Source organism: Diceros bicornis, chromosome 20, assembly GCF_020826845.1.
Source record: "Diceros bicornis minor isolate mBicDic1 chromosome 20, mDicBic1.mat.cur, whole genome shotgun sequence".
Classification (NCBI taxonomy): domain Eukaryota; kingdom Metazoa; phylum Chordata; class Mammalia; order Perissodactyla; family Rhinocerotidae; genus Diceros; species Diceros bicornis.
The window spans coordinates 33,473,693-33,494,514 of NC_080759.1; the positions used below are offsets into that span (position 1 = coordinate 33,473,693).

General features: G+C 38.4%; 1 protein-coding gene across 1 annotated transcript in view; it reads right to left on the reverse strand.

Moving 5' to 3' along the window:
* SPEF2 (sperm flagellar 2) overlaps nucleotides 1-20,822 on the reverse strand; it is a 178,991-nt gene that overhangs the window by 94,224 nt on the left and 63,945 nt on the right. Inside the window, exons 11-15 of the mRNA XM_058564248.1 lie at nucleotides 8,766-8,985; nucleotides 7,083-7,237; nucleotides 5,381-5,456; nucleotides 3,714-3,775; nucleotides 1,627-1,730 (exon numbers count right to left, since the gene is read on the reverse strand). Coding sequence (XP_058420231.1) covers nucleotides 1,627-1,730; nucleotides 3,714-3,775; nucleotides 5,381-5,456; nucleotides 7,083-7,237; nucleotides 8,766-8,985 — 617 coding nt within the window. The remainder of the gene's footprint in view (nucleotides 1-1,626; nucleotides 1,731-3,713; nucleotides 3,776-5,380; nucleotides 5,457-7,082; nucleotides 7,238-8,765; nucleotides 8,986-20,822) is intronic.

Consider the following 20,822-nt stretch of genomic DNA (forward strand, 5'->3'; position numbering starts at 1 on the left):
GTTCAAAGTCACAAAACTGCAAATGACCCCAAATTCAGTGATCCTTCCACACTGTCAAGCTGTCTCAGGTCACTGCCTCTATTTAGATTGTGAAGAGCAGGAAAAGACTGTATTTTGCTTCTATAACTTGTCCAGAGCTTGGTAAAGCATTCTGCATAGAATGGGTTTGTTGATTGGCCTAAGATGGAGACATTTCTTGAGCACTTCACCAGGTCTGGGTGACCTCTTCTCCCACCCACAGTCTCAGGAGCTACTTCAGAGGGAGGAGGAGGTCAGGGTCACAATCACTCAGCTGTAGTGTGAGGACACCAGGTGACAGGGAGTGAGGAGACCTGGGCCTTGGCTCTGGCGACACCACTAACCAGATATGTGACTGGATTGCCTTACTGAACTGCCATGTGCCTTTCTCTTTCCTCACTGTAAAAGGATTGCTTTGGACTAGAGGAAAGGATTTCAAACTGATGACAGTCCTCTGAAGGTGCCTCAGGGGCAATGGGGATGGTGGCAGAAGGGTAGTGAAGTTCTGAGGGTGGGGTGTAGACACGCCCACTCCACCAAAACCAAAGCTAAGATCTGTTTTATAGCTGAGGCTTTTCATAGGCAATTTTCTTTGAACAAGGAGTCCCATGGCTAACACATGTTTTGTGCCAATTCTGAGAAATGTTGCAACTAATAGAATGAGATCCCTTCCAGCTCTGAAGGTAGCGTGCCTGTGGCCTGATTTCTTCAGCGTTGTATTCAAAGGGTAATTGGTCCAAGATACGTCACAACTGAGAGGCAACTTAAATCTTAAATGAGGTCTCTTAAGAAAATACTAAAGAAGGAGTCCCTTCCAGACAAATAGTAAAACTTCTCTAAAACCCCCTTTCCTCACCTCTCTCAGTCTTAACGTTTGCCACACAGCACAGCTAGCCCCCAATTGTATTTCCTCACCCACTCTAAGCTCTCCAAAACTCTGTCATAGTAGGCTTTTTGATTCTTTTTTCCATCCTGCTTAGCCTCATCTCTTTATTATAGGAATCAAATGAGCCTCTAAGGTTTCTTTTAATTTCTCCTTTTTCTGTATTACAAAGGAGGACTGAGGAGAATCCTTCGTCCTTAGAAAGGAGGAAGGGAAGGATTACAAAATTTTAGTCTATTTTGAGTTTTTCTTTACCCCTATCACATATCATCTCTGTCCTATGCATATATGTTCTTCCTTGCCTGTGCAGCCTCTACTTTCTCATTCTCTTCCTACCCAGCACTGCCCAACCTTCAGATCCCTGGGTTCACTTCCTCCTCCTGAAACACAAAACAAGGAAGCACACTGGCCTGTGACCATACAGTCAGGATCTCTTCCCTCCATCATCTGTCCCTTGGCTTTTCCAAGTATCTGATTTCTCTTTGAATTCCGCACACAGAATAGAACCCGACCTGAATACGCATCTGGGTGAATGAAGTCATGGTAAAGGGGTGAAGTGAAATAGAAGCGTGTAAATCACAAAGTATATCATTATCTTGCTGAATGTTTTCTTATGTAGAGGAGTAGTATTCATTAGGCATTAAAAATAAAATTTCTATATTATTCTTTATATACCTCTATCTGATAAAGAATATATTGAATAGATAACAAAAAATAATACATACTTAATAGCATTTACCATGATGCTAACTAGCAACATGTCAGAAATGCTCTTTCCTTTCTTCAGCAACTGTTCTGATTTTGCACCAAGCTGAGCACGCACAGTGAACTGTGAAAATAAACAATGAATGGGAGAGTACAGCTAATTTATAAGTCAGATTCCAAATATTTGGAAGGAAAAAAATAAAATGGTCATGCTCTCTGGTGAAGACACTGATCATGTGGCACAAGTCTGGAGTCAGCCAAGCACTTAAGGAAAATGTGTACGCAGATTTTGAGGCCCCTCCTCTGGCTCCCTCCCTTCCAAGATCTTCCTTTTTAATTTCCAGCTGCTCTGGCATCCCCAAACTTCATCCTCTAATACCTTAAATCAAAGAGACTGAGGCTTTCTCCTTGAGTTCTAACCACTCCTGTCATGCAGATGGGCATGTCCCTGGGGTAACCCATATAAGCATGGGTCTTGCCCGCTGAAGTTCTCTTCTGTCAATGGTCAAACCCCATACATTTTCCACCTGGTTTTTGCTGCTTGCTTGTTTGCTGCTTTGTTGTTTTGCTGCCTGCTTTTGGCCCTCAGATAATTAGCTTTTCTATTTTGTCCAGCATTTATGTTATCCACAGGAGGGCTAGCCCAATGAAGCTACTCCATATCAACAGAACATGCCTAGTGCCTATTCTTTACTCAGCCACCAGAGTGAGCATTTTATAAGTCAAACAATATTACATCTCTACTCAAAACCCCGCTAAGACTACTCCTTTTACTCCAAAAGTCCTAATCATTGCCTATAAGGCCCTGGCTGACCTGATTCTTCTCTCTTTCTACTCATCTCGCTAACCTCGTCTCTTACTACTGTCCCACCCCACTGGCCAGGCACCTCTCTGCCTCATGGCTGTTCTTCAGCTATTCTCACTGCCTGAAATGCTTCCCCAGATCCAGTGGCTGATTTTCTCAATCTTCTTTCAATCTGCTTAATTCTCACTTTCTCAAGGAGGCCTACCTCACTTCACATGACAACCTTCCCTCCCTCCCCTGCTCTTGATTCTCCTTACTCTGCCCCAAGCCACTTCTTCTTTGCTCACGGCATCATCGCCATCTAACTGATCATATAATTCATTTATTTATGTGTTTGTGGTTTATTATCTGTCTCCCTCTATTAGAATGTAAACTCCACAAGGCCCAGGAACCTGTGTTTTTTTGTTCAGTGATATATCCCAAACCCTTACAACAGTGTACAGAACAAAGTATGCCCTTTGAATTGAATTAAATATGGAATGTGGGGGATTTGTAACTCAATAAATATAAGTATAAAAATATATTTAGCCTTTCTGCTAATTTAAATTTCAAATATAGAGAGTGAAAGTTATAAGTCCCCCTTTATCATTTTCTCTAAACCCATTTCCCTCTCTGCTGGTTGTCATGTTTACAGTTTGGTGTATATCCTTCCAAAACTCTTTCTATCTTTAAGCAGTTTTGAAGCCTAAAAAACTATAAAATTGTTTTCCATGATGAAATGCATAATAAAAGTAATCAAATATAATAAAAACAAAGTAAATGAAATCCCACTTGATTAATCTGGCCATTCTACTTGATGACAAAAAAATGTTTCCATATAGAGTAAAGCAATACTATATATGGAAATATTAGTTTCCATTAGAAGCAATAGTGAATAAATTGTTGTGAACATTTTTTTCAGAGATTAATAAAATAATCTGTAGAGTCACCAATAAGTCTAAGGATAAGTTTAGGAAAATTTCCTTAAAGGTAAGGAGAATATGAAAGGAAATGAAAGTCATAAATTAAGTGCTAAAGAAAAACACACAAATATAAACTAGGCATAAGTTTAAAAAAAAAGCACGTGTTTACTTTCTTACCTTGCAAAACTGAATAGCAATTTCCACCTCTATAGATAAAAAGAATATTAAAAATACAAAGAAATTAAGTAAACTCAGATTTAGCTAATATTTTACCATCAGATTTACTTTAAACCAAAGAGGAACACATTGCTATTTCATTCCACTTGAAGACACACCAAAAGGCTAGGAATCATGACACATTTCAATATACTAGTAGCCAAAATTAGATTATAGTACTTACTTCAGAGAAACTATCACTTGATTTGACTTCTTCAGATTTTGGTGTTTTATTAGTATCAGTATCTAGCAACAAGAAAAGTGGTAAGAACAAACTCCAGTATTTACAACTAACAATGATGTTAGTATTTGACTGTCTATGGTTTGGACAGACGGTTATTGAATCCAGCTATGTCTGAGATACTCAGCGGAAGGAAGTAACAGAATCACCACAGCATGGCTTTTACCTTCATTTCACATCATGAAGATCCTGGCCACTGCGTGGCTTGGTGTTTTCTACTTCCTTCCTTCAGTATGGCTTGCTCAGAACAATATCATTAGAAATATTTTAATACAGTTTGGGTTTTCTTTTCAGAAAACAAGACAAGTTTCTCAAGAAAAGTTGTTAAAATGCTAATACTTTTATTTTCTTGGATTATCAAGTAAACAGGTAATAGATAATAAACATTTCTAAAAGTAGAAAACTCTAGAAGTCAGAGGAGTTGTTAGTTAAATTCTATACAAAAAATAATTTTTCAGAATCCGTTTAAAATTAACTGGATTTTTGTAAGAAAATATATCATAAAATACTTGTAACAGTTTAAAAAATCAATTAAAATTATCTTATAAGAAACAAATAACTGAAATAAAGGACAGATGATGTCTTTTGATTTATTATTTTCTTTGGTGAGGAAGACTGGCCCTGAGCTAATATCTGTTGCCAATCTTCCTCTTTTTTGCTTGAGGAAGATCGTTGCTGACCTAATATCTGTGCCAATCTTCCTCTATTTTGTACGTGGGACACCACTACAGCATGGCTTGATGAGCAGTATGTAGGTCCACGGTGGGGATCCAAACCCACAAATCCCAGTCCGCTGAAGCACAGGGTGCAAACTTAACCACTACGCCACCACGCCAGCCCCAGATGATGTCCTTTTAAAAGACGGAAAACTCGACTGCTCTAGGAGAGTGGCATGCTCAAAATAAATCTATACATTGTCCAATGTTGACGGCAATAATGATGACGGCACAAGGGGATTTGAATTTTATGCTAGAACATTAGGAAACTATTGAATACAGCCAAGCCTTCACTAGCACAAGTAGAAAAGCTATTTAAGACTTAAAATTGTTTTCCTTCAATGGTTCTACAAAGAATCTGAAGGACGAAAGCCCAGATCCCCCAGGAGATAACTTGTTGTTAAGTTAGGGAAGCTGGGTTCTGTTTGCCCTGCCCAAGGTTGTGAATAGACTTAACTTTATCTAAGGAACGTTCGCTCTTCAGGTTGATGGAAGAGACAAGACCCTGCAGCCTCCCTCAACAAAGCAGTAGCATGCAGAGAGAACCCTAACAGTACTCACCCAGACCTGCAAAGGTGAGAAGAAACAATAAAATCTCCCTGCAAAGCCAGGAAGAGTGAGGATGATTTATCCTGACAGTTTTCATAACCACAACAAAACTGAGCAACTACTTGAAGGAGAATGAAAAGATTCCTTTCTAATTTTCATCTCTTACCCCCAGTTGTAGACAAAGGTTAGGGACTTCTGTGTTTATCTTGCTCTCTCTGTCAAATGACAGGTAGACAACTATGCAAAATTCCCCTTGTATCTCTTTTCTTTCCCTGAAAGCTCACATACATGACCTCTTACTATTTGTCTATCTGTCTCTTTAATTTGTTTTGCTATCTTACTTACTAAGTATAGTTTTATCTTCTGTTTCTGTTAATGCTTCATCTGAAACTGGATAAGCAGGAAATACATTCTGCAGAACCTTTGGGGAGAAAACACACACACACACGCACATAAAGAGATTTTAACATTATCATATTTTAATAACATTCCTAATTTTATTTCTATAAGTAAAGATTGAGAAAAAAATACCCTATTTTATCTATAACATTAATGATATTAAGAAGGACTGAATGATTTTTGGAAACAAAGAAAATTTGATCATAATTGTACTTATAGAAACACACAATAACCTGCAGTGTAATCTGTCTTTCAACTGGCCTTCAATTGCTCTGTAAAATACAGCTACTACCATTTTGAAAATATAGTGGAAGCTGAGAACGAGGTGAAATTTATGGAAAGCCATCTCAGAACAATCCTAGAGGTGTCAGTCATAGCCATAAGGGAAAGAAAGAAAAAACAGGTACATGATCTATCACCCTATTGATTAGAATATATAATATACCACATATTAAATATTATATGTTATATTCTCTCTATATACATACTGTCTATATATTATATATAGAGGATACAATATATATTATATATTAATGGTACCATAACATGGAAGAAGAGGCAGCCTGCAAGGAAGAAAACGTGTCCCAGTTACTTTCAGAATTCATGGTTAAATGGTATTTATTTTGCAGGCTATGCAAATGATCTGGATTGGATTCTCTGCTAATTTATTGAATTGCAGAGACAGCATAAGATAGGGGAAAGAGTCCTGGATTTAGAATCTGGGATCCCAATCACCGCCTAGCCATCAACAAGCTTTCTGATCCCAAGCAAACCAATTCATGCTTAGGGCCTCTAGAGTCTCCCCTTTAAAATGAGGGGGCAAACCACATCATGATTCTCAAGGTGGGGCCAGAGTCTCCTGCCCTAGACTCTTCATGCAATAATGTAGCAAGATGCTATGCTGATGGGAACGTGATGCGGGTAAACCATAAAGAGGACCACCCCCACCCTATCCCCACCTCTCCCCCACCAAAAAAAAATATTGAAATCTGCTAGTCTAGAATAGAAGTCTGCAAACTATGGCCCTTGTATCAAATTCAGCTGGCCGACTGTTTTTTATATGGTCCTTGGACATCACTCCACAGCAGAACATTGTGACCCTGGGGACCAAGCCGGGTGTTCCCCTCCACTAGAGCTCTGCTCTAGCACGCGCCTCAGCTGATGCCCAGCGCTAGCGTTGGTCTCCAAATACGAGTTGAAGACTCTGCTGTTGGCCACTGCCAGGCTCTCAGGAGCGGAATTTCACTCCGGGAGTTGGTGACTTGGTGAACTCCCCCAGAATACTCATACTCCACCCCCCTCAAATGCCTGTAATTGAGCCCCTTCATCCCCTTACCAGCTGCTGGCTCTTTCCTCAGGAAAATATCTCTGGCTGATGGCAAGTGGATACACCACCCTGGATGGCTCACCCAAGCAAAGCAGGGTGTGCGGGGAGCATGTGAGGGGGTTGGAATTTTCTCTCTTGTTATATAAATACCCACATAATAGCCTCGGTTTTGCCTCTTGGCCTACAAAACCTAAAATATTTATTCTCTGGATCTTTACAGACAAGTTTGCCAACCTCTGGTCTAGAAGACCTCTTAGATTCCATCCAGCTTCAAATCTCTAATATACAAGGTGCAGAAAAGAAAACTGAAATCACACTTGCCTGACTTTCCTCAGCATTCCCTTGCAGAACCGGTAGAGCCTTTTCCTGAGCTCCTTTCTGAGTTGGCAGGGCCTCCCTGATTTTTTCATTGTCATGAAATGCTTGGATAGCTTCTTGGACAAGAGTGTCAATAGAAAGTATCTGAATAGGAAAGTCTAACGTGCAAAAGACAATTTTATTAATAGCTGTTCGTTTAGGAAATTGACATCATTTTCCTCCGTGTTGGCTTCACCCTATAACACTGTCGTTAGGGCCCCCTAGAACTGTCTTTTGGATCAAGTTGCCGTTTTTATTATTGTGCTAAAATTCACATAACATAAATGTAATCATTTTAATGATTTTACAAGATATAATTCTGTGGTATTTAGGTCATTCACAATGTTGCCCAATCATCATCAGTATCTTGTTCCAGAAAATTTTCATCATCCCAAAAGGAAAATCTGTATCCATTAAGCAGTCATTCCCTAGCTCCTGCCCCCTGCCCCCAGCAACAGCTAATTTGCTTTCTGTCTCTATAGCTTTGCCTATTCTGAATATTTCATGTCAATGGAATCATACAATATGTGGCCTTTTGTATCTGACTTTTTTCACTTAGTCTCATATTTTCAAGGTTCATCCATGTTGTAGCATGTATCAATACTTCACTCTTTTTTATGGATGAATAATATTCCACTATATGGATATACCACATTTTGCTATCCATTCATCAGGTGATGGACATTTGAATTGCTTCCACCTTTTGGCTATTATTAATAGTGCTGCTATAAATATTCCTGTATAAGGTTTTTTTTTGAACACCTGTTTTCAATATTTTTTTGCATATACCAGTAGCAGAATTGCTGGAGTCATATGGTAATTCTTTAACTTATTGAGGAACCACTAAACTGCTTTCTATAGTGGCTATACCATTTTACAATCCCACCAGCAATGTTTGAGGATTCCAATTTCTCTACATCCTCACCAACACTGGTTATTTTCTATTTTTTTGATTATACCCATCCTAGTGGGTGTGGAGTGGTATCTGATTGTGTTTTTGTTAAGCTGCTTTTTAAGGAGACCCTTTTAACATCTCAATAATGACCTACCCTTCTCTGCCTTGGAATGGTACAAGATGGACTGTCCTCAGTGCAAATTTTGAGTTTTCCAGTGAAAACATTAATAGGTAAGTATTATTGAATAAAAACTATTTAAACAGATGGAAACCTATGATTTTGCTTCTAACTGAAAGAGCTTTTACAGAAAAAGCCCAAGGCTCATTAAAGAGAGAGTGAGAACTCAACAGATGTGAAGAATTAAAACATTTACAATCTTAAGTGGATTTCTTTTGTATTTGTCACAAATTATTAACTTCCCACTTTGTCTATCATAAAAGTAAATAAAATCTATGAGGAAAAGTTTAAGACCTGTTATTTCCCTTTATACTATGCATCATCATTATATAGCATGCCCATATATCCAAGTTTGCCTGGGACAGTCCCAGTTTATGATTCTAACTCCTAAAAGTGTCAGCCTTGGACAATTAATTATATGATCACTCTATTATAAAGTTTTTGATGACAGAGTTTCCCAACATATCAGTAGATCGTCATGTATGTTTTCTACAGACATAGCTATTTGCAGCTACAGTCAATGTAAATAGAAGCCAATAAATGAAAAAGAAAGAAAGAAAGAAAGAAATTCTACCTTTTTGTAGAGACTTTAGAGCAGTAGTTTTTCCACTAAATGTTTTCCCCAATAAGCATCCTTTAATAGCAAATGAAGGTAATTCAGGTACTGTTGATTGAACTTGAGGAGGAAGAAATTTTTCAACCAGTCTATGAATCACATGGCCCAATAAGCAATTGTTGGAGGGTAGTAAATTATCAACCATTTCTTCTGGTAAGGCCCACTCTCCAACCATGTTCTGCAAAAATAACAATGAAACAAACAAAACGAAATATTCTTATAAGTGGAATTTAGGCATATAAGAAATTTGAATATTGAAAATAAATCCAACTTATAGCAAATAAAAGCTAATCAATATTTTAAATAAGTTTGTTATATAAATGAGTAATAACAAGAATAATACTTCCATTTTAGAGAGCATAAAAATGAGCTTCCTACATAAAAGTAAAAAAAAGAACTCTAAAATCCTTAACAGTTTGTGAAAGTAAGAACATCAAGTCGAGACAATTTGTAATCAACATTGAGCAGTAAGTCACTTAAATTGACACTATCATCACTAAACAGATAACAGAAAGTAACAGTGTGTCTGCTATCTTATGCAAGTACTAAGCTTATTTTAAAATATTTTAAAGTAAGAAAGATAAAAGAGAACTTTCATGCCCAATATGGCGTCCTCTAAGTCTACTATGTTTGACTCCCAGTTTCTTCAGATTTCTTGCTGAAATGATCAAATGATTTAGAGGGAAAGAAAAAAAAAATGTATAGACCACATTCACTGACCTTCACGTAATAAACTAGAAATTGATTTTTGAAGGATATGAAAAATATAAGTACTTAAAAACTGAAAGCATTCTTTCTGAATAATTCTTGGATTAAAGAGGAAATTTAAACTATAAATGTCTGAAAAGGACATAAAAACAATAGATTTATTAAAAATATGGGATGGGATCAAACAGTACTCAGAGGAAAATTTATAGTCCCTTAGCTTAAAATGCCTCAATCTAAAATTTAAAAAGAAGGTAAATAAACTAAGCATTAAAATAGGAAAAAATAATTTTAAAATAATTAAAAGAAACAAGGAGGAAGGAATTTATAAAAATGGAAATTGATGAATTAGCAAAACTATTGAGATACTTTATATTGATATATTTTTAGAACTTATCTATACTAGTCATGATAATGAAATTGCTACTAGTTCTGAACAAAGGTAAAGAGTAGCAAGTATCAATTTTGTAATATAATCGGAAAGAAGGTAATATCAGATTTTAAGGAGACAAAAATCTTTAAGAAAATATGATGTACAACTCTACTATAATAAATTTGAATTTATTACTGTATAGTGAAAGTGATATTTTAAGAAAGTACAAATGATTAAAATTAATTTAAATGAAACATTTGAAAAGATGAAAGCCGTGAAAGAAATGGAAAAGTTGCCAAAGAATTCTCCCTGGGAAAACTGAAGACCCTGAAGGTTTACAGAAAAATTTTCATCCCTTAATTACACAGAAATTTAAATGCTGTTTAAAGTCTTCTTGAATATAGAAGAAGAGAGAAAGCTTTCCAGTTCACTTGGCAAAACTAACAAAACCCTGATAGCAAAAACATATCAAAGAATTGACAAAAACAGCATCCAAAAAGAAAGCTACAAACTAATTTCACTTGGAAATATTTTGCAAGATTCATGCATACAATATTCATAAAATCATCCTTACACTAAGAGACAATAAAGTACTAATTGACATCTACTACACACTCTGCCTGTGCCATATACTGTTGTTTCCATGAATTATCTCAAATGATTCCCACACAACTCTTACATAAGTATATCTTCCTGATTTTGTAGAAGAAAAACCCAAGAATTACAGAGGCTAAGTTACTTGTCCATGGTCACAATAAATAGCCATGTCAAAGCCTAGATTGGAACCCAGGCAGGCAGATTCCAGAACATGTGCTCAGAAACTCTATACTACACTGAAGTTGTCTCAGCACGACTGAATAAGAATTATTTCATGAATACAAAGAAGGTGAAATATTAGAAAGCCTATTACTATATCATCTTAACAGGTTAAAATAAAAAAAAATAAAAGCAGGTGATCATTTTGACCAAGAAGCATCTGATAAAATTCAAAATTCACTTCTGATGAGAAAAAAAATACAAATAAAATTAAAACAAAAGAAACAAATCTCTTAATATACTATGAGTTGAAGATGACTTCCCTAACACCCTCTGGACCCATATGTAATGGTGAACCAAACCGAGCAATACATTTCTCCACTAAAGGCAGGAATAAGAAAAAGATGCTCGTCATTAACATTAACAGTTGCATTATTCTGGAAGTTCTAGGCAGAGCAAACAAGAAAAAGAAAGAAGTTGCAGCATTGCTAGAAGTAATGGAGGCTGCTGTGGAGGTGACTTCCTGGTGTAGAAGTGGCTGCTGTGACCTGAACTGCTAGCACTTTGTGGTGGCGGCAGCGGTGACAGTTTTCTCGTCAGACCTTGCTGTGATGGTTCTGATCATTTTCCTTGGAAGTTTAATCTTGAGCCTGGTTCCTGAACTCACCTACTGATTCACTGAACTGCTGAACATAATAATTTTTTTCTGCTTACTCAGCAAGAGTCAACTTTTTTGCTTGCAATTAAAAACTGACAAAATCATTGGAATTGACACGAAATATATAGAAAGCCTATATATATAAAAAGCCTCAAAATTCTACTGAAGAGTATAAGATTTTTTACTTGAATAAAGGGTAAATTAAAAAGGTTCAAAAATTATAAACCATTTAATTCTTCTCTGAATTAATCTGATTTAATCTAATAACAACAAAAGTGCTAGTGTCATTTTTTTCCCCCTGTAGGGTGATATGACAAATGATTCTAAAACTAAAGTAGAAGAAGAAATATAATGGATACAAATATTCATTTAATAAAGTTAAAAAAGGGGGTCCGGCCCGATGGCACAGTGGTTAAGTGCATGTGCTCCGTTTGGGCAGCCTGGGGTTCGCAGGTTCGGATCCCAGGCACACACTGACACACCGCTTGCCAAGCCATGCTGTGGCAGCGTCCCATATAAAGTAGAGGAAGAAGGGCATGCATGCTAGCCCGGGGCCAATATTCCTCAGCAAAAAAGAGGAGGCTTGGCATCGGATGTTAGCTGAGGGCTGATCTTCCTCACAAAAAAAAAAAAACTTAAAAAGGAAAGTAATAAGGGAGTGTTGCCTTACCAGATATTACAGCACTTGTTAAGAATACAGTAATGAAAAGAATAAGTTTTAGAAACAGAATATTCAGTCATGAAAATATAAATTCTAGAAGCAGATCTAAGTATATGTAAGAATTTAGTACCTAGTAAAGTTTATATTTTACATTAGCAGAGAAAGAATAGATTATTTTACACCGGTATTGGAATAACTGGCCACATATTTGAAAAAAGTAAAATTAAATATCCTTATACTTTTCATGAAAATAGATTTTCCAGAAAAATGAAAGATGTAACCAAGAAATCAAATCCTGAAGGTACCAAAATCTGAATGAACATTTATATGTTCCAGGATGGTCTTTTTAAGCATGAAAACCACAAAGGAAAAGGCTGATAAATCTGATTATATAAAAATAAAATACTTTGCCCATCTCCCAAAACACACACAATTTAAAAATAAAGAATAAGGGGAAAGTGTTTGCAATATATATTTTTGACAAAGGGTTAAGGGTCTTAATACGTAAAAAGTTGTAAGTAATAACATGAAAAAGGGAAATATTCTAACAGAAAAAAGAAGGTATGAAAGATATGAACAAGCAACTCTCAAAATAGGATAAAATGGCCCATGAGTTTTTAAGAAATGTTCAGATTCACAGTAATAAAGATATACAAATAAAACAATGATGCATCATATTTTGCCCAACAGAGAGAAATACTGGTCATACTTCTCATTTGATACTTTGGGGAGAGTAAATTAATACATTGCTTTATCATATTTTCAAAAGTGTCTAAAGTTGTTATAATATCACTGTCTTAATAATAAAAATAATTAAGGCACAAAACAGATAGGAATTAGGATTTAATTTATATACAAATCACTGATTGAAAAATTAGGTAAGATGGTATTTTTCTGAAGTCACTTAAGATTTTCAAAAATTATCCTCAATGCATAAAAAACAAATTTAATAACATAATTAGGTGGCAATTTCATTGTACAGATATTTCATCCACAATATCTATCTCATGGGATTGTTGTAAAGATTAAATGAAACACTTGTGTGAGTTGCCTATGTGACCACTGACCTTAAATGCTTAACTAAGAAGTTCTCTGGCTGCTGCTGGAGGCACATAATAGTGCCACAGAGGAGGGCAACAGAATTCACATTTTTCTGCCCAACGGAAGAAACCATATTCAGCTTGCACCCCTATCAGAAAGGCATGCCTCCTCACAAAGGGCTTAGAACAAAGCCCTCTTCCATCACTGAATTAGTTGTAGAATGTGGCTAAACACAATGAGATAGAATGTTGACCATGAAGAGAATTGAGTTCTTAGGTTAGGAAAAGAACTGACGCTTGACCTGGAGATAAGCAGATCAAGGATTTGGTGGAATACATTTTGTAGGATCACCCTAAAAATATAGTTGATAAAATTCCTAAGTAAAGACCAAGGATAAAGGGTAAGTCAAGCTAAACATCCCAGACAGGTTGGAACAAGAATATAATGAGTGAAAAGGAGGTCAGAGGAACTAGAAGAAGAGGGAAATTCAGACCACAATGAAGATTACTAGTTTAACTACAATGAGCTCAAGAGATTTTACTAGTTCACTAGTGAAGAAGAACCAGAAATTTTTACCAGATCCCTATTTTATGTGGTTTGTTATATATAATTATATAAATTATATAATAAAATTATATAAAAAACTATATGATAAAATATGTAATTCTTACTCCTTCAGGTATTGTTACAAATAGACATCTGACTATTAGTTTCAAGACTCTGATGCTCAGAGTGGGCAACATTGGGTAAGTATCACCTGATATAAACTATTGCTTTGACAAGACATCTTTTCTGTGTGGATGTGCTCAATTATACTAGCACTTAATGTAAACTGTCATGCATATATAACAAATAATTATTAATATGTCTTTATTTTAATATTAAAATTTTTATTGTGCTTGCATAAATACCATCAGTATGCATTCTTGAGAAGGTACAAGTGCAAGACTCAAGATCCACCAACACCTAGGAGTCCATCTCTCCCTATGAATTCTTGTCTACCTACACACAGAGATCATGAAATTACAGCAAACAGCCTCTGCTCTTGGTCAAACTCACAACCTGTTCACCAGTACTGTTTTTATTAATTGATCTACACTGACCTTTCCAGAAACTGAATTCTGAATCCCTGTGACCATAGTATCTACCTATTCTTCCTATCTTCACAGATTACATAGACCTAACATTCTGCTTTCCAGCCTGGGTCCAATACACTCACATGGTTCTCTATATTGCGTTGTAGGTACCTCATGGTTTCCTAAACTTCTGATTCTGGTTACTTCCAGTCTGTCATAACCTTTTTGTTTCCTGTGGCCCAATGTGTCAGTATCGTTGGTCCTCTTGTTATTAACCATGGCTAAAAGCATCACGAGCATTTACAGACAGCATCTGCTTGGGAACAACATCCTGGCAAGCCCAGGATCTTCCATGTGTTCAGTTCACTAGATTCTGGCCTTGAATGTAACACTACCCAAGTGGTTGGATGATGCTGCTAGTAGAGTGGCATGCTTTTCTCAACAAATTCTGTTTACTTCTCTGCACACGATTACCCTTGGACCAAAGCAAATGTACCTCATTCTCACTGATGGCCACTTCTAAAGAACCAAAGTGGAAATAGAGGTTCCTCATCTACCCTTTTAAAGAGGTGGGAGACATGGTTCATTTTGAGCAACTTGAATAAACAGGACACTGGGCCTTGGGAGATATTCATCAGTCCTTAAAATCTGAGTGGCACTAGCATAACATTCAATAAACAAACAACATTGGGTTATGCCAATGATATTTAGCAGCGACGGTCAAATGTGGCTTTTGTAGAGCGGTAGTAGTAGTCTGAAAGTACACACAGTCCAGCGTTTGTCCTCATAGATTGCTAGAGCTTACCAACATCTGCATGGCCTGAAATGCTTTAGATATTCCCAGTTTGGTAGGCTCTAAGTGTCACAATTCAATTACTGATGCCTTCAGAAAGATAAAACAAATGCCTTTTCCCTTAAGAGAGAGAAAGAACTTCCTAGGGGTACAACGCTTACACTGTTTTTGACACCTGCTAGTCTCCTTGGGTTTTCCTGAAATGCAATCTTTTCACCTATAACCTATATACGATAAGACCAACAACAGACAGATTATCTTGGTATGGCAGCCAAAGGACATAGGGTGGAAGCTTCTAATAAATTGACTTCGAGAAGCACCACAAGTAGTAACTCCACAAAATAAGGTTTATGCCCCTTCTAGAGTACAGCTGATGCACCACAACTCCACCTTACCAAGACATTCAAGCTGCCTTAATTCTGTATCTACTAAGGCTGGCTTTCTTTTGGCACATGACTCTGTAGGAAGTGAGCAAGAAATGATAGTCTGTGATACCTGGAACACAACTAAGGCCTGCAGTAGCAGCCTCAGGGGTTGCTGTAGCCACTATCAATCCTCAAATTCCAGGGGGCATTATATTTATGTTCATCATTACTGACTATTCTTTAGCTTATTCAAGGCTTCCAGGTCAACCACTTCACCAAATTTCGGCATTCTTTATCGGTCAGAACCCCTGTGAGCACTCCTTGACCTGCCCAGCTTCTCTTGGGGCACAAATACCACTGGTATTGCATCTTTGAAGACAGTAGTTTTCAAACATTTTTGACCATGACCCTCCATCAGAAATACATTCTACATTGTTACCCGGTATTTGTGTACAGGTATATATAAAACAGAAAATACAAAGATAGGGAGACTATAAGTATAAGCTCACAGTTCATGCGGTCAGGTCAGTTTTGAGTTAATAACTTTAAACCAACTGTCATCTACTCATACTTCACAACTCAGCAGAAACTCCTCCCTTCCAACATGCCCCCGTAACCTCCCATGCTTATCCACACTTATCATGCTCAGGAATGGCTTTCTCTTGTCCCCACTAAACTGTGAGCACCGGGAGGGAAGGACCTTTATCTTAATCAACTTCATATCCTCAATACCTAGAACAGTGCTGGCACATAGTAGGCACTCAATATTTATTGATTGAATTAATGAATCAATCAGCAGTATAGGCTCAATATAGGTGAACTGAATACATGAGTGAATACATGGATATTAAGTTTTAGTAATTTGGATTAAATACAAAGATGACTTAGATCCCCCAATAAGACAGACAGACATAACCCAATTCAAAATCTAGGAACAAGATCAAAAAGGGTCATTCTCACAGACAGAATCCACACACTGTGTAGGAAACTGGCTAATTCCGGAAGCATCTCTAGAAGTAACGACCTATAGTACGATTTTGAGAGGGCTTCTCCATTGAATCAAGGCATCCTTTTTACGGCAGCAAAAGCACCTCAGTTAAAATGTAATAAATTATAAACAATGTATAAATTTGGGACCTTGTAAGAAGCTCTGCCAGAGATCTGACAGGGTCCTGGAGCGGCCAAGAGCAGCCTGCGTGAATGGGTAGGTAAGATCCGCTCCACGGCAAGCTGTTTGTGACCTGGTTAATTTCATATTCCTAACTGGATGTTTGCCTTAGGTCTCCTAAACTAGGTTGACCCAACCATGTGCCACATAAAAATAAGCTGCAGACGTGCCAGCTCTGTGTGTGGCAACTACCTAGGGCCTCCTCACGTCGCTTCCAAGCCTTTAATCTGAGTCCTGTTCTGCTCCAGTTCTGCCTAGCTTCCAACCTGCTGGCTTTGTTTTGATTTTCTAGTCTGGTTCTCACTCAGTCTCAGCTTTGATCACTGGCCTACTCAAAGGACTTGGCTTGAGCCCACCTCTGCCTCTTTCTGTTTCTGGCCACTTCGGGTAAATTATCTTGACCATCTTAGTTCCAGCTTTGAGAACTCAAAACCCTGGCATCAGCTTTCCTGGCTGACCTTCTGTTTGGATCTGTCTTGTTTCCTACCAGAGGGAATCAGATATTATAGAAGCACATCTATTACTATGGTAACATGGAAAGTCCAGTGGCTATATTCCAGTTTCTGTGCTTGGGAAGTTGGCACAAAGAAAGAAAGCCATATTCCATAAGGAAGTACTAAGGTAAAATTTTATAGCTTTCAGAGCCTCTGTTCTTTGCCTTCCCTTCCCAGACTTTCTCTCCTCCAACCACCCAAAAACCCTGAGGGAATCTGGAGGAACTGTCTAAACTTGTAATTCAGATTTAAAAATTCCTGACAAACACCTAGGATTCTCAGGAGAAGCAGAAAGAGTGGTTGGATTTCCTACTTGATGGGGAGTTCAGCTCATGTAACCTGGCAGCCCTATAGGGTTTCTTGACCAGTGTATGGGACCTGTTTGATAGCCAGGTTCCAATGGAAAGCCTGATACTGACACGTACTGCCTTTGACAAGGAGGAAGAGAGGAGAGGGCAGGTAGCTGATGTGCACCTGAATTCTGACTTCTCATCCAGGAGCTGTCATGGAATGGGCTCTGTGTCAGGGTCCAGTTTCAAGAAGGTCTCAGAACAACTTGAAAAGATGAAGCTGTCCTGCTGAGTGAGCTTGGCAGACTAAGTCACTCCACCTCCGGTCAGTTTGGAATATGGTTAGCTACCTGGCCATACCTTCCTGCAAGACAGCCTGGCCTTCAGATTCCAGAGAAGCCAGCGGCATGGGGATGTACAACTCTCTCTGACACTGGCAGGGAAGGTGCACCACCAGAGAGACGGTATGCCTCCACGCCCCTCTGTGCTAGAGTGCTCAGTCTGGGCCACACCATATCTACTGCCAGGAAATGCAAATGTAGCCCATGGTAACGAGGCAAAGGCAGAGGTTAGCTCTACTTTACCCGCCATGCTGAGCTGAAAACTGTTCTAGCTAGAAGCAGATTTGTGAGTAGCCAAAGCCTGTCTATCTGTCCGTCCCACTGTTAATTCTGGCTTGTCAGAAAATATGAAGAACTGACCCTAATCCAATAATGGCTTTCATTCAGAAATCTGATCACTTTTGTCCCAGCAGTGGCCTTCCCCAATCTGCCCTGATCTAATATTAAGGAAACAGACATGTTTAATTCTAGCCTTTCACAAAAGAAGACCCAGGGCAACAGACCCCATCTACCTCGGGCTTATTTTTGGAGGGAAATTCAAATTGGCCATGGTCAATTACCCAGCATGTGATGAAGCTCACTGTCAAACCCCAGAGGCCCACACTTTAGGAATCCTGGCACCTCACTGTGCAGTCCAGTCACCCCTTGTAACAAGTCCAGAAGCTCAAAAAGCTCAGCACCAGCGAGCAGTGGCAGGCTTTTCTCCCCCAAACTTTGAGCTACCGATTGATTACTTATGTATCAGGCAGCCAGAATCACTGGACTGAAACTCTGTCTTGCAGGTTTGATTACCAGAGGTAACTGAGGCTAAGCCACTCTGAGAGAGCCTCTGTCCTGAAAACTTACATTTCAGTGCTACTGAAATTCAGTGGCAAATCAGATGCAAACAATGAGCAGAGGCTTCTGCTTAGTACTCTAATTCCAGACATGCTCAAAGTGACTCACTGAGGACATCAGTGGAGGAGTAGCTTATTCACCCCAAAATGACAGCATGCTATTCCTGGTTCTAGTCTCTGCCCTGGTAAGCCACCATGGCCCTTCCAAGGCATTGAACATGGCGCCCTGGGAATTACAGCAGCTGTTTGGCTAGCCCAATGCTTTTCAAAGCTCAATTGCCTAAGCCTAAAACAAATTAATATTCTAAGGCTGCTGCATTTCTCCTGACTCCAAAATCCTCTTGGGACAGCATCACACTGAACTTTATATCAGATTTCTCCCTGTGCCAGGGCCACCACACAATTCTGGTGGTGGTAGCCGTCCTTATAAAATCAGTAAACTTCATTCCTTAGTTGCTCAAACTATGCTTTGTTCACCAGGGAAGTGGTGGTCTCCTTCAAGATGACTTCTATACTAATTTCTATGATTTTGCTGCTCAAAGGACTTTTCCAGAGCCTTCTACATCCAAATTCACCTATCTGCTGCCATTGCTCAGCCAGGGACAGTCAGATAGACAGACTTGGTTGGAATTTCTCTGATGTCACAAAGTATGTAGACACTATGACTTGGTCTACCTATCTTGTCACTGCAAAATTCACACAGAATTTTTCCACACAGAATACCCTCTCTCATAGTAATGACCACTGCCATTCTCTCTATTTTGTTTGTTTCACTGCTAGGGTTGATTCCTCAAAGAGGTATAGATTACCCATAAAAAGCTTAGGAGTGGAACTGACCAATGTATGAAAGACTACTATGGCCAAGCCAAAGAATATGGCTGACAGGCACTGGAAAGGAGAGGTGGGGTTGGGGGGGTCTTTCAGGTGGTAGAGTTTCTAGTTCTTGGCCTAACATATCTGCCCATACCAAAATCCAGATTTTCTTGGATCCGTTCAAGTTTCTTGAAATTATCAACCCCATTGTGTTCTTGTTATATTTATCTGCCAAGACGTAGCTTCAGAGTTCAAACCTTCATAGCCTGCTCTAAAATACTAGGTGGGATGTCTGAGCAAGTGACTGAAGATAATCTGGACTTGAGGCATAGAAACTGGCTCCTGTAGTTGTGAAAGTTAGTAGAGGATGAATCAGTGGTAGGAAGAAAATCAGTTGTAAGAAGCCCAGGGAAGCCTTGACTATCTTCTGTCTTGCCTTGCCCCAGATGGGAGGGAGCTTGGAAGAAGACTGGCTTCTCCCTAATCTATGTGATCAAGAACAAATAAAAATGAGTGGTGGACATTCACCTGAGTCTTATTCATGTCATCCAGGACTTTTCTCTTTGGCTATATCCTTCTCACCTCTCATTCCATTCTACTTCTATCTGGGTGCCAATTCTTTGGCTTTGTAAATTGTTTCTCAATTCTGGTCTAATACCTTGAACTTGATACCTTAATTCATCTATTCCTCCCATGGTTCTCTAAATAACCCAGCTTGTCTCCGATTCTATTAATTTGAAGCCAAATACCTTTTGAATTATCATGACATAAGCACCCCTTTCATTTCCTCTACCCCATAGACACAAGTCCCAGACTTCTGCCAAACCCACTCCAGCCCTCTGAAATCCTTTGCCCACAACAGTTAGAAGATAGCCTAGTTTCTTGGCAACCACAGGCTCAGGGTAACCATTGCTCCCTTTGAAAACTAATACATTGATATTCTTATAAGTTACCATCACTATGCTTGATTATCATGAACCAGTACTCTAGGGCACACTAGTGACCTCACCATGACACAGCCACACAATGAAGGCTAGCCTTAAAAAGCCAGCCAGATAGCCTCACTATTATAGGGGGAATTTAGGGAGGTGGAGGCAAAACTCTAAGCAAATGGGGAGAAACTGCAGCTATGAAACGCATAACATAAAAACTAAACTAGAAGGCTAGTGGGAATATTCCTTTCAGTACTAAACTTTCCTAGCTCCTATTTTGAAGGCTGATCATGATTCTTGTTACCTATGTTGGGAAATGTTTGTATTTTAGCAGATGCCCCTGATGTCTTAATCCAAACAAGTGATAAAGTGGGGCAACAGGTACAATGGAGAATTTTTAAAGAATGGCCCAACAGAATATCTCAACTCCCATCATATAAGCAACTGCTTACAAAAGTCAGCTATATTCTTGCACATCTGAATATAAAAGATAAAAACATCATATCTTCAAAATTAAAAGATAAGGCATTAAGTGAAGACTTCTTTCTCAGCAGGGGATAAAAGAAGACAAGAAACAAGCAATTTCATTTGAAATTAAAGGTTCTTACACTTGACCAGTAAGTTTGCACTTTGAGACATTTCATGTATCCTGAATAAACACGTATGATAGGGACTGAACTGTGTCCCTCTAAAATTCATATGTTGAGGCCCTA